The sequence below is a fragment of the Chiloscyllium plagiosum genome, unplaced genomic scaffold, assembly GCF_037043375.1.
Source record: "Chiloscyllium plagiosum isolate Xiang-an unplaced genomic scaffold, Cpla_swu_hap1 HiC_scaffold_5, whole genome shotgun sequence".
NCBI classification, from domain to species: domain Eukaryota; kingdom Metazoa; phylum Chordata; class Chondrichthyes; order Orectolobiformes; family Hemiscylliidae; genus Chiloscyllium; species Chiloscyllium plagiosum.
In genome coordinates, this window is record NW_028270143.1 from 109,490,201 (window position 1) to 109,503,479 (window position 13,279).

The 13,279-nt window shown below is 39.7% G+C and overlaps 1 protein-coding gene across 1 annotated transcript in view; it reads right to left on the reverse strand.

The window, feature by feature from the left end:
• nom1 (nucleolar protein with MIF4G domain 1) overlaps positions 1-13,279 on the reverse strand; it is a 71,185-nt gene that overhangs the window by 955 nt on the left and 56,951 nt on the right. The window contains exons 9-10 of the mRNA XM_043690706.2: positions 9,783-9,914; positions 1,195-1,304 (exon numbers count right to left, since the gene is read on the reverse strand). Coding sequence (XP_043546641.2) covers positions 1,195-1,304; positions 9,783-9,914 — 242 coding nt within the window. The remainder of the gene's footprint in view (positions 1-1,194; positions 1,305-9,782; positions 9,915-13,279) is intronic.

The following is a 13,279-nucleotide window of genomic DNA, read 5'->3' on the forward strand; positions in this document are numbered from 1 at the left end:
AAAACACTTCTCCCCCATCTCAAAGCTTTTGTTCACCTGAAAAAAAGTCTAATATTTCAGTCTTTTTAGTTACAGGCCAGAGCTCTGTGTATGAATATCTGTAGTTTGGAACAGACATGAGCATTCAGAGCCCGACCAATAGTTTTCAACTGTTTGTTAGTGTAATTCTTCGTACCGTTGGATTACCAACCAATCTGCACCCTTTTCTTCTGTAATACAAGTTGTTGCTCATTTTCGATATTCTTGCAAGTCTGTCCTGAAGAACACAGGACAAAAATCTTGGACTATTTCTTTGTATTTGGAAATTGGAAAATTGGTGGTTGTTTTTGACAGGTGCTGACTTGATGGGCGAAGGGCCTTTTTCTGTGCACAAAATATCTACGACTCTTTACATGCACAAAGTGCTAACACATTTGTCCATTGGGTATTGCAGTTCTACTGCATGGTCATTGCAGATCTTGGGCAGAAATCTGAATTTGGAATGAATACTGGGGTAGATATTCTCTAAATTTCATAATTACTGAAGACTTTTATTCCAAATATGCATTCTTGATTGTGCAATCATCCTTAACTCAAATCAAAAACAGTTAATTTTCAGTATATCTCAAATTGTAGTTCTAAGTTGAAGTTTTGAAGAGCCGACAACATTGAATTATATAGTTCATTTGTCAAGTGCTTGGAGATGAATTTCAGTCTAAACCAAAGGACATGTTTCGGTGATGAGTCTTCACCATTAATGATCTGGATGACATACACTGATAGCAATCATATTACAATGTAGAATGGTTCACATTAGCCCAGCAAGTACAGTATCAATCCTGGGACCATAAAATATAATGTACTAACTTTAGCAGGCCACTCAACCAGACAATTCAAAATCTTATTCAACATTAAATAAACCAGTTGCCATGACAGATATAGATTATATATTTAAAAAAAAACTTATAAATTAAGAGCAGAAGGTCCCACTGCCCAGCTCCGCCATTCAAGATGATGATGGCTGATCTGATTACTCCACATTCTAACCTACCCCTGACAATCTTCCACTCCCTTGCTGATCAAGAATCTTTCTCTGTCTTAAGTATGTTTTAAAACTCTCCTCCCCTTTCATATCAATTGATATGTTTGAGCAAATTTATGGCTTTTTTTAAAAACAGATATTAAAAATAGAAATAATAAAAGTACAAGTATTACCTTTGAAATATTGCCACTAAATCTTCAGGTTCTGTATCCACAAGTAGTTTATGGAGAACGTGGCGTAAAAGTTTGACTTTAGGTTTATCTAGTTCGCTGAACTCGATTACCTGCATATTGAAATGAGTATTTATACATAATAGATTGCTTTCATGAAATAAAATTAGTAGAAGTAGGTCATTCACTAAGTTCTACCATTCAATGAAATTATTGCCAGTCTGTATTGTATTTTCAAATCCTGTGATTACCCTTGCCATTAAAAAAGAATCAATCAATCAATCTAGATCTTAAAAAAACTCTAACCCTGCACTCAGGTGTTTGCAGAATGAACGTTCCACGTTTCTATAATAGTGTACGAAGAAGTGCTTCCTGAAGTAACCTCTAAAGAGTCTAGTTTCAATTTTACAGTAATGGCCCTGTGTTCTGGCCATCTTAACCAAAAATAAAATAATTAGTGCCATAATTAGATCAGTCTTAATTTTTACTTCAAGCTTAGTTTATGCAGTGTATCATAAATTAACTCTTGTAGGCCTAATTTCATTCCCGCAAATTCAAGCTTCTCTCAATCTCATAACCATTGTTTCCTCCATGAGATGCCATGTCCAAAACAGGATGCAACATTCAAAATATGAAAAAAATAAGAGCTTTAACGTTTTAAATGAACGTGTATTAAATAAGTTCCTTTTCTAATTTTTCAGGGGTTTTGCTCTGAAAGAATCAAGAGTGTAATGCTGGAAAAGCACAGCAGGTCAGACAGCTTCCAAGGAGCAGGAGAGTCGACGTTTTGGGCATATGACTTTTGCCCGAATCATCAATTCTCCTGCTCCTTGGATGCTGCCTGACTTGCTGTGCTTTTCCAGCACCACACCCCTGACTCTCATCTCCAGCATCTGCAGTCTTCACTTTTTTTTTCTCCTAGTTGTTTTTTTGCTCTCTGAAAACCAATGTGCTCCTTTAACTAATTCATCATTTTCTATTTGTCTAATGTATATCTGTATTTAATGGGACATTTTATAGCACAGGAATTGTTCTAAGAAATGAGCAAAGCCACCTAGATCAAAACTTCAGCTGTTGCTTCAACATGGCTTTCCTGTTGGATTTTTATCATTCCATTCTGCATCTCTGATAACTTGTTTTGTACCTCTGCTTGTTTTCTAATCTGCTGAATTTTGACTTTCTCACACAGTTGTGCAACATTTCTTTCATGAACTACTAAATTATTTTTGGCCATGGTTGGTTAAACATCAGAATGGAGTATTTTCTCGATCTACTCTTTTTTTATCCTATCAAATAGATCTTAGAATGATTCCCAATAGTTGGCTCTAGATTTTAAACTGTTGATAGTTAAGCACAATTTAAGTCAAATAATTTGTCAAGCTTTCAAAATGTGTCTCACATAAATTGTTTTGCAACCTTCCCTCCCATGTGCCCCTCAAATGAATTCACATTATCAGTACTTGCCAGATTTCCTCCTACCACCAACCTCAATTTAAAGGTTAACAAGTCAAAATTAGTTAATGTACACTTAACAGTTGGTCATTCAAAGATATTCTTTTGGATAACACTCTAGGAATTCATTCAATTTACATTGTTTTCTCGGCTTTGTCTACTAAATAACACAAAAATGTATAACTTGCATTTATGAAACACCTTGAATATATTAAAGAAGCCCAAGGTGCTTCACAGAAATGTTAGCAATTCGGAGTCATATGAGGAGGTCTCACAGCAGGCCAAAAGCTTAGTCAATAGGGCAGATTTTAAATACTATTTGCAAGGAGAAAAGAGTGGTTGAGAGGTATAGGGAGGGAATTCTAAATCTTCAGGCCAGGCAGCCAAAATCACAGCAGGTTCTGACTGAAGTTAGGGCTATGCAAAAAACCAAACTGGGGACATACAATTACCTTTGAGAACTTTGGAGCTGCAGGAAGGTTACATAGATTGGAAGGGAGAGGTTGTGGAGCAATTTGAAGACAACAGTAAGAATTTTAAAGGTGAGGTATTTCCAAACTGAGAAACAATGTCAATCAGTGGGAATGAGAATTGATACAGCAATTAATTCACTTTACTTACCAACTTGAATTTTCTGTAACAACTGGGTTGTACAAGACATTGAGAACATTGGAGATACATGGCAAAAAGTGAAATTACTTCCTGCCGTTGCATACAATCTGATCACAGCAATGTATTTCTTCTTTAAAAATCAGCTTTATATGTGCACTCATGTAGAAAACGCCCCATAATAATTTGGTGATGAACTGATTTCACCAAGAAAATGTCTAACAAAGAATATCGGTTTAGCAAGTCGAGGCATTGATCACCAGAGCACAGAAGTTCTGGATATAGGTTTGCTTGCTGAGCTGGAAGGTACATTTTCAGATGTTTTGTCACCACACTAAGTAAGATCTACAGTTAGCCTCCGGACAAAGCACTGCTGGTGTTTCCTGCTTTCTATTTAAATGTTTGGGTTTCCTGGGGTTGGTGATGTCATTTCCTGTGGTTAAATCATTTCCTGTTCTTTTTCTCAGTGGTGGTAAGTGGAATCCAAGTCAATGTGTTTGTTGATAGAGTTCCGCTTGGAATGTTATGCTTCTAGGAATTCTTGTTTCTGTTTGGCTTGTCAGAGGATGGATGTGTTGTCCCAGTCAAAGTGGTGTCCTTCCTCATCTGTAAGAATACTAGTGAGAGTGGGTCATGTCGTTTTGTGGCTAGTTATGTTCATGTATCCTGGTGGCTAGTTTTCTGCCTGTTTGTCCAATGTAGTGTTTGTTACAGTTCTTGCACGGTATTTTGTAAATCACATTAGTTTTGCTTGTTGTCTGTATAGGGTCTTTCAAGTTCATTAGCTTTCAAGTTCACAGAGGAGAAAGTGCTGGATGTCTTGAAACGGGTAAAGGTGGATAAATTCCCACGACCTGATCAGGTGTACCCGAGCACTCTGTGGGAAGCTAGAGAAGTGACTGCTGGGCCTCTTGCTGAGATTTTTGTATCACCGATAGTCACAGGTGAGGTGCCAGAAGACTGGAGGTTGGCAAACATGGTGCCACTGTTTAAGAAGGGTGGTAAGGACAAGCCAGGGAACTATAGACCAGTGAGCCTGACGTCGGTGGTGGGCAAGTTGTTGGAGGGAATCCTGAGGGACAGGATGTACATGTATTTGGAAAGGCAAGGACTGATTAGGGATAGTCAACATGGCTTTGTGCATGGGAAATCATGTCTCTCAAACTTGATTGAGTTTTTTTTAAAGAAGTAACAAAGAGGATAGATGTGATCTATGTGGACTTCAGTAAGGCGATTGACAAGGTTCCCCATGGGAGACTGATTAGCAACGTTAGATCTCATGGAATACAGGGAGAACTAGCCATTTGGATACAGAACTAGCTCAAAGGTAGAAGACAGAGGGTGGTGGTGGAGGGTTGTTTTTCAGACTGGAGGCTAGTGACCAGCAGAGTGCCACAAGGATTGGTGCTGGGTCCTCTAATTTTTGTCATTTACATAAATGATTTGGATATGAGCATAAGAGGTACAGTTGGTAAGTTTGCAGATAACATCAAAATTGGAGGTGAGGTGGACAGCGAAGAGGGTTATCTCAGATTACAATAGGATCTGGACCAGATGAGCCAATAGGCTGAGAGGTGGCAGATGGAGTTTAATTCCGATAAATGCGAGGTGCTGCATTTTGGGAAAGCAAATCTTAGCAGGACTTATACACTTAATGGTAAGGTTCTAGGGAGTGTTGCTGAACAAAGAGACCTTGGACTGCAGGTTCATAGCTCCTTGAAAGTGGAGTTGCAGGTCGATAGGATAGTGAAGAAGGCGTTTGGTATGCTTTCCTTTATTGGTCACAGTATCGAGTACAGGAGTTGGGAGGTCACGTTGCAGCTGTGCAGGACATTGGTTAGGCCACTGTTGGAATATTGCGTGCAATTCTGGTCTCCTTCCTATCGGAAAGATGTTGTGAAACTTGAAAGAGTTCAGAAAAGATTTACAAGGATGTTGCCAGGGTTGGAGGATTTGAGCTGTGGGGAGACACTGAACAGGCTGGGGCTGTTTTCCCTGGAGCGTCGGAGGCTGAGGGGTGACCTTTATAGAGGTTTACAAAATTATGAGGGGCATGGATAGGGTAAATTGACAAAGTCTTTTCCCTGGGGTCGGGGAGTCCAGAACTACAGGGCATAGGTTTAGGGTGAGAGCGGAAAGATATAAAAAGAGACCTCAGGGGCAACTTTTTCACGCAGCGGGTGGTACGGGTATGGAATGTGCTGGCAGAGGAAGTGGTGGAGACTGGTACAATTGCAACATTTAAGAGGCATTTGGATGGGTAGACATGAATAGGAAGGGTTTGGAGGGATATGGGCCTGGTGCTGGCAGGTTGGACTAGATAAGGTTACGATATCTGGTCAGCATAAACAGGCTGGACTGAAGGGGTTGTTTCCATGCTGTACATCTCTATGACTCTATGTTGGTAGGTTTGTGGGCTACCATGATGCGAAGGGGTCTGAGTAGCCTGAGAGTCATTTCCAAGATGTCTTTGATGTAAGGGAGAGTAGCTAGGGTTTCTGGACACGTTTTGACTGCTTGTTTGGGTTTGTTGCTGAGAAATCAGTGGACTGTGTTCACTGGGTGCCCATTCTTTTTAAATGCACTGTATAGGTGATTTTCCTCTGCTCTGCGTAGTTCCTAAGTGCAGCAGTTTGTGGTGGCTTGTTGAAATGATGTTGGGATGATTGCTTCTGTAGCTCAATAATTTTGAGAAAGTAAGGGTATAAATAGAAAGCAGGAAACACCAGCAGTGCTTCGTCTAGAGGCTCACTGAAGATGTTACGTAGTATGGTGACGAAACATCTGAAAATGAACCATCCAGCTCAGCGAGCAAACCAACATCCAGAACCTCAACCTGAGTTACAAATCTTTTCAAAACTTGCTAGCACATAAGTTATTCTGTACTTTTAGTCTGGCCACAACTAGAGCACCTTGTCCACTGTCGGTAATCACACATTAGGATGGAAAGGTCCTTGAGAGGCTTCTGAGGAAATTTAACTATGTCTTCAGGGTTGGGGATTTTAGTGATAAGGTTAGATGCAAGAAACAAAGATTTTTCTCTTTATTGCAGAAAGGATTTAAGGATTTGATAGAGGTATACAAAATAATTACAGATTTGGTTCAGGTGGACAAGAAAAAGCTGTTCCCATTAGCTGGTAAGATATGCAAGCGAATGAAAGAAAGAACTTCATTTTTAAATGCAGCCAATGGTAATAAATGGAACGCAGGAGGGTAGTGGAATCGGAGATGATCAATGATTTTAAGAAGAAACTGGGCAGACATTTGAAAGGAAGTGAACTTGAAAGGTCATGGACGTATAGTGTGCTGGAATGGGACAGTTTAGATTGCCCTGTAGAGAATGATCAGGCACTTGGGGGGCTGAATGGCCACCTTCCATGCTGTAAACGACTGCCTGGGTTAAACATCACAATCCACTACCATCAGCTGTTCTCAAAGCAAAGCTAACATTTTTGTTGTTGTTAATACCAGGAAAATGTGGCATTGGATTTCATTCAGCGATTCCTACCAATTTGTACAAGTAACAGGAAGCCAAATCATTATTGTGTTAACGTTTATCAACAGCCTCTCTACTCTGTTGTTGACAAAGAAATATGGCTTTGGACTTGAACTGGAGTTGAGACCAGGATGGGGATGGACAAGTTATTGGCAGTGATTGGGAAGTATATGTTTAAAATAAAGAATACTGGGATAATAGAGGAAAATGCTTTTGGGAAGATCAATTGTGACCTCATTGTACGACAGAGTGGGCATCAAAGGCTTTACTCCTGCTTCAATTTCTTATGCAAAGAGATAAATATATTTATGGACTACTCTGGAAATCTATGTTGCTAAAGGAGTGTCAGCAGTGTTCCCTGCAGCATTACAAATGACACTCTTTTGAGGGACTATTTTTAGCTGGGTTGCAGCAAACCAATGATGCTGCATTGTCACGTTCCATTAACAGTTCTGTGAAACACCTCAGCAGATCTTGTCATGTTGTAAGTTCTACATAAATGAAATTACATTATCGTCTGTGAACAATGTGTAGATAATTCCTAAAGTTTGAGCTGAAATGGCTGATCTTTTGTGCATCTCTTACTTCCTTTACCCATCCCACAGTTGTGTTCATACAGGCCTTTGGTAGTCTGTACACTAGAATGCACATTCTGAAACTCTCCATTTCTCTTTCCATTTGTTCATGGAATAAGGTTGTCACTGGATAGGCCAGTATTTATTGCCCATTCCAAACAGCCAGAGGGCAGGGTAAGAGTCAACCACATTGTTGTCACATTTAGAGTGGACCAGGTAAGGATGGCAGATATTTTTCCCCCAAGTGAACCAAATAGGTTTTTACAACATTTGTCAATAGCTACATGGTTAAAATTTGGCTAATTTTTTATTGAGTTCAAAGTTCGTGATCTGCCATTGTGAGGGGTGAACCCATCTCCCCAGAACATCAGCGTGGATTCAGAATTACTTCCCTTTGTTGAAACTCTTTTATGGCCATGTTTTTAGGTTCTTAATATTCTTTCTTTGATTTAGTGTCCAATCTTAGCTACACTTCAATGTAGCACCTCTGGAAGATTTGTCCATATTAAAGGTATGATATGGTTAATTTGAAAAAAAAAGGTGGTGGTGTAAAGGTCGACGTCCAGAAACATAAACTCTGTTTTGCACCACAGATAGTGCCTGACCTCAGCATTTGCTGTTCTCATTTTATATATGATATACAAATTCCTTTCTTGGCCACCCAGACTAAGCTTTTAATCTGGGTGTTGTGTATGCAAAATGGACATAACAGTTCTGTATGTTTTCTCCTCTGAATAACAAAATTCTGAAAACCACCTCTAATTTAATTTCAAATTAACTTGCATTCACAAGTCCAGAGATTTAGTTTTAATATTAAATTCTACTAGACCTAAATACAGTAAATGATTGACAATAAACAAGTCTGCAATAAAAGATAAGTGTAGTTAAACAACGATTGAATATAGTGTGCAGTGCTTCACTTTTAGACAAATGATGAGTAGTTCCTCGATAGAAGGAGAGACCATGATTTTCTTTCCTCAAGAAATTTCTCTCAGCTGAATGGTTCCACAGGGGCTGGAACTTACCCAAGTAAATTTTAATTGTGTCTGAACCTTGTTAGTAAGATGGAGTTTATAATGTTGCAATGAGAGGTTGAGAGATGCGTGAAAGCATCATAACCAAATCAATTTAAGGTTCCATCTGTCATGAACTCTGAGTTTAAAGTTATGCAAGTAGAATTCTCGACCACTTTCTCCCTGCTGTCTCAGGAAGGCAAACAAGATATTATTATTTTTATTTAGTTGAGATCATCTTACATCATAGAAGGATCAAATTTAATTGCTGTTGTGACATGCAAAACTCATTAAGTGGATAAAATCATTCAGCCACCATTGACCCTCCATGAATGTGATTTCCACAGCTAGCAGAGACAGAGGCTGGTGTTGGCCTTTTGTTGTCACAATCATATTTATTGTCCTGCTCAGAAAAGCTTTCCAAGCGGTAGCTCTGAAGCATAAATAAGACAATAGCCACTCAAATGCTAATGCTACCTGCTCAAGATTTGTGGCACCTTGCTAAATCTCTAGTGCTTTTACGATTTCCTTGCAAAATCAAAACTTACTGATTATCCTCTTGCACACATTAGATAATTCATTTTCTTTTCCTTTCTCTCTAGTCCTGATAAGAAAATTCCATTTACACATGGCACTTTGCTAAGTCACCACCATTTGCTCTCTCACTTCTGTGTACATGTATTTGATACATATTTTTCTTCCGAGAAAAGTAGGATTTTCATGAGCAATGTTCTCTCTCTGCAGCTCTCCAAGTAACAAAGCTAGATGTGTATGATTTTATGTGAGAAACTCTTCATACATCCACTGAGGAATGCATTCTACTGGGAAATAAAACAACCTTTTTCCTGATACCAAGATCATACACAAAGCAAGAATTTAATAACTTGGAGAGTCACTGATTTCACATGCAGAGCACAAAATTTAACAAATGCAAGGAAGAGGGAAGTTCTAAACTGAATGAACCAAATGATTTTATCTCAGTTCATCAAAAATTGCTCCTTGGATGACCCTGCTGGATCCCTTTGGGATCTGTCAGCTTGTTAACTTGGGCCATGTGCCCACAGTTTTATCCGTAAGAACTATTTCTAGCAGGTACAATAGCATTTGGGAGTTGTCACCCTCAGTTCTGCTCACAAGCACACTTCCACCTCCAACTCTGGTACTCTTCAGTTCCTTCTCTACCTCTGCAGCTGCTCCATCTTCTTGTCCTGTACCCCAGATTGTGTTTTAAAACACAGTCACTGAATGGAACTGCTATTGGATTCATGCTGTAACTTGGAAAGGAGGCTCCATAGGGTCCAACACACAAAAGGCAGAAGGCGCCATTTCAAGCACAGTCATGTGTACTGCTACTCTGTCACTCAAAGGCCTGGGCCAAGATCTTGTGCAGTACAATAAGAGATTATGCTTGAAAGAGTAATGATTTTATATTCAGAAAGTACTAACCTTAAAGACAGACAGAGACACTATTTTCTTGCTGAGAAGATGAACAAGGAGGTGAACCAAATTTGTGGTTGCGCCATTGGCCATACTCTTCAAATCTCTGAAGCGGTCCCACATGCTAAATTGGAATGTCATCTATTAAGATTGAAGGGTCAAACAGAAATTTGAAAAAATATGAATGTTTAATAAACTTTATAGGTCAGCAAGACAGATATTATAACTTTAACTTGATATCATGTTTATCCAGTTGAACTAAAGAAGGTTCCCTGCCATTGGATGAACAGGCAAAGAAATTGCAGGCTATAGATTTCACCTGTTTTTTCATTTCTCCTCCCCCCACCTTACCCCAGTTCCAACCTTCCAGCTCAGCACTGTCCTCATGATCTGTCCATCTTCCTTCCCACCTATCTGCACCACAGTCCCCTCCGACCTATCACCTTTGCCCCCATCTCCATCCATTTACTGCACACTCAGCCATCTTCCCCCCAGCCCCACCCCTTCCCATTTATCGCTCCAACCCCCAGCCTCCTGATGAAGGGCTTTTGCCTGAAACATCCATTTTCCTGCTCCTTGGAAGCCGCCTGACACTATTGTGCTTTTCCAGCACCACGCTCTTGACTCTAATCTCCAGCATCTGCAGTACTCATTTTTGCCTACAGATTGCATTTTATATCAAATACCAATTTGAACCAAAATTTACATTAACAAAATCAAAAATGAGGGGATCCAAGATGGTGGCGACTCAGCAAGTCTGAGTCTATAGTGCTCCTCCCAAGACCCAGGCAAAGTGGGCCACCCTCCTCCACCACACTCACCAAATCAATTAAAAATAGTTTTTATTTAATGTAATTAGTGGTTTAGTACTAAATTTATACAGTTCAGTCTCCCGTAAAAATGACTAGAGGGAAAGGAGCCCGCAGTTCTCAGCAGGCAGGAGCCCCTCCTCCACCTGCAGCAGAGGCGTCCGCAACCGCCCCAGGGGACTTACCTATGATGGAGAGCATCACGGAAATAATCTCCAAACTCGATGCGAAGATCGATGGAATTCATTCTTGGCCGCGCTACAAAAGCACGGCCGAGACATTGAAGAAATTGAATGCTGAGTCAGAGAGGTGGAGCTAAAGGCCACAACCTCTGAGGCCATTGCCGAATCGACCGTGGATCGGGTCCGGGCTCTCGAGCAGCAAGTCCGGACCTTAGAGAATCACAATGACGACCTCGAGAATCGAGGTCGTCGAAAAAATATTCGTTTGCTGGGCCTTCCCGAACGGGAAGAAGGCGGCCAGCTTATAAGGTTCCTTGAACAGTGGCTTCCGCAGTTACTGAATCTGGAGGCTGGATCAGGCCAGGTAAGGGTAGAATGGGCCTACCGGGTTGCAATATGCGGGCCTGACTCGAACCAGCGCCCCTGCCCGGTCCTGTTCCGGCTGCAGAGCTATAAAGGTGAGGCAGATGCTCTTGGAAGCCTCCAGAAATCTTGGGAAAGATCCACAAGCCATGACTCATAAAGGATCCAAGATTATGTTATTTCAGGACTTTTCCCAGCTTTGGTCCGAAAGAGGAAGGCGCTTGATGAAGCAAAGTGTTTAAGGGATTTAAACATTCAATACACCTTGCGCTACCCAGCTATACTACGGCTTTAGCCATGAGGGGTCCGTGTTTAACTTTGGATCACCGGAGAAGGCCAAGGAACTTTTGGACTCTCTTAGAGTCCAAAATTATACGAGTTAATTGATGTTGTTTTGCCCTACCCCCACGCCGGTTTAACCCCCCTTTCTTTTCCTTTCATTATCTTACTGTTTAATATTATCTCCGGGGGGTGGGAAGAAGGGTTTATTTATTCATCCTTAGCGATTTCCTTTCCCATTTTATATATATATAGGCCAGGGGGTCTAGTTAATGTAGATGGGGGGGGGGGGGGGGTGGAAGGTGGCTACCGTACCTTATTTTATCTTTGTCCTTGGGAGCGGGGTTGTTTTCCCCTGTTATTTTGTATTAATATATTTAATTAGTTTTTGCTGAGACTGTAATTTTACAGTCATACGTTCATATATGGTATTAACATTACCAAATATATGCAGGTGTTGGTGTTGGGGGGTGGGGCTGAAATAGGGTACTCACTGTTAGTTCTAGTTCAGCAGTATACTTGAATTTTCTTTATCCTATCGTGGGGTGCCTGGGTCAAGGGTGGAGCACTGGTTGGGAGAGGTTATGATGGGTTTTTTGGAAAGGAAGTGATGCCCCCTGGGAATAAGGGGGAAGATCTCCATTTAAATAAGTTTTATACATTTTTTTTTACTACTTAGAAATTTTTTTTAATTATATTGATCTGAATGTACTAAAGAGCTTTTATTTTTGTGAATTTTATATGCCCTATGCTCGGGATGTTTTGGATAAATATGGGTTTTGTTGTGATCTGATGTTAACACATTCTGAGCATGTATATCACTGCTCAATTCATGTGTTATCCGTTGGATTTTATTTCTCTTGAATAACCTAAGAATTTTAATGATACACTCTAGTTAGTTGTAAGTTAGATGAGTGGTTAGTTAAGTTTTGCCTTTTTTTTTCTCTTGGTATTTCTTTTTTCTTGTTTGATAGATTTTGGTTATCATTTATTTAAGATTTAACTGTATATCAATGTTTATACTTGGGTCTTTTTTTTAGTTTTCTTTTGTAAACTTGTTAAAACATGTTTACATTTTCAATAAAAATATCTAAAAAAAAAATCAAAAATGAACAGAAACGACCATTTAACACAGGAACTGAATGACAACTGTTCAAACTTGTGTTGCGTATTATTTTATGTCCCATATTCTGCCACCCTTCTAACATACTACAGTAATTTCTAAGTGGTGAAAATGGCAGATAAGAATTTTTGGAGCAAGTGACTTAAAGGTTGAAACTCTCCATATAAATTCAGCTGAAGGCCTGCATGCAGACTCTATTGATATAGTTAACAGAGGTGAAATGAAATTCACCTTGCAATAAATAATATAACCTGTATTTTAAAAGGAAGGATTTGTTTGCTGCTATCTCTCAAACTGTTGACATGTCAGCATTTGCCTCTCAAGGCCACTTTTAAACACAGGATAATGTTCACAGGAATTAAACAAATATTGCACGCAATCATGTTTGTCTTCAGCGGAAGAAATTTGTCAGTTAAGTGCATTCTAATTCACTTGTAAACCTAAACAGCTAAATGAATGGAAGTGACTCATATTATCATTAAGGAACATCAGTTATCACTTCTGGGTGCCAGACAGGCAGTATTTCTACAGGTGCACCATGAAGTTCCAGTCATCTCAAGATCTACTACTTAATTTGATAGGTCTTCTCATGAAATTATTGTATTTTTATGCAAATTTACAGATAGCATTTCCAAAGAAACCTGGATCTTTTAATTAGCGGAGTAAACATACTTTTATCATGATAATTGTTACCATTTGCGAATCATTCTCACTTGCTCAAGGTATATGTCCCCAAGTGTGAAGTCTCAA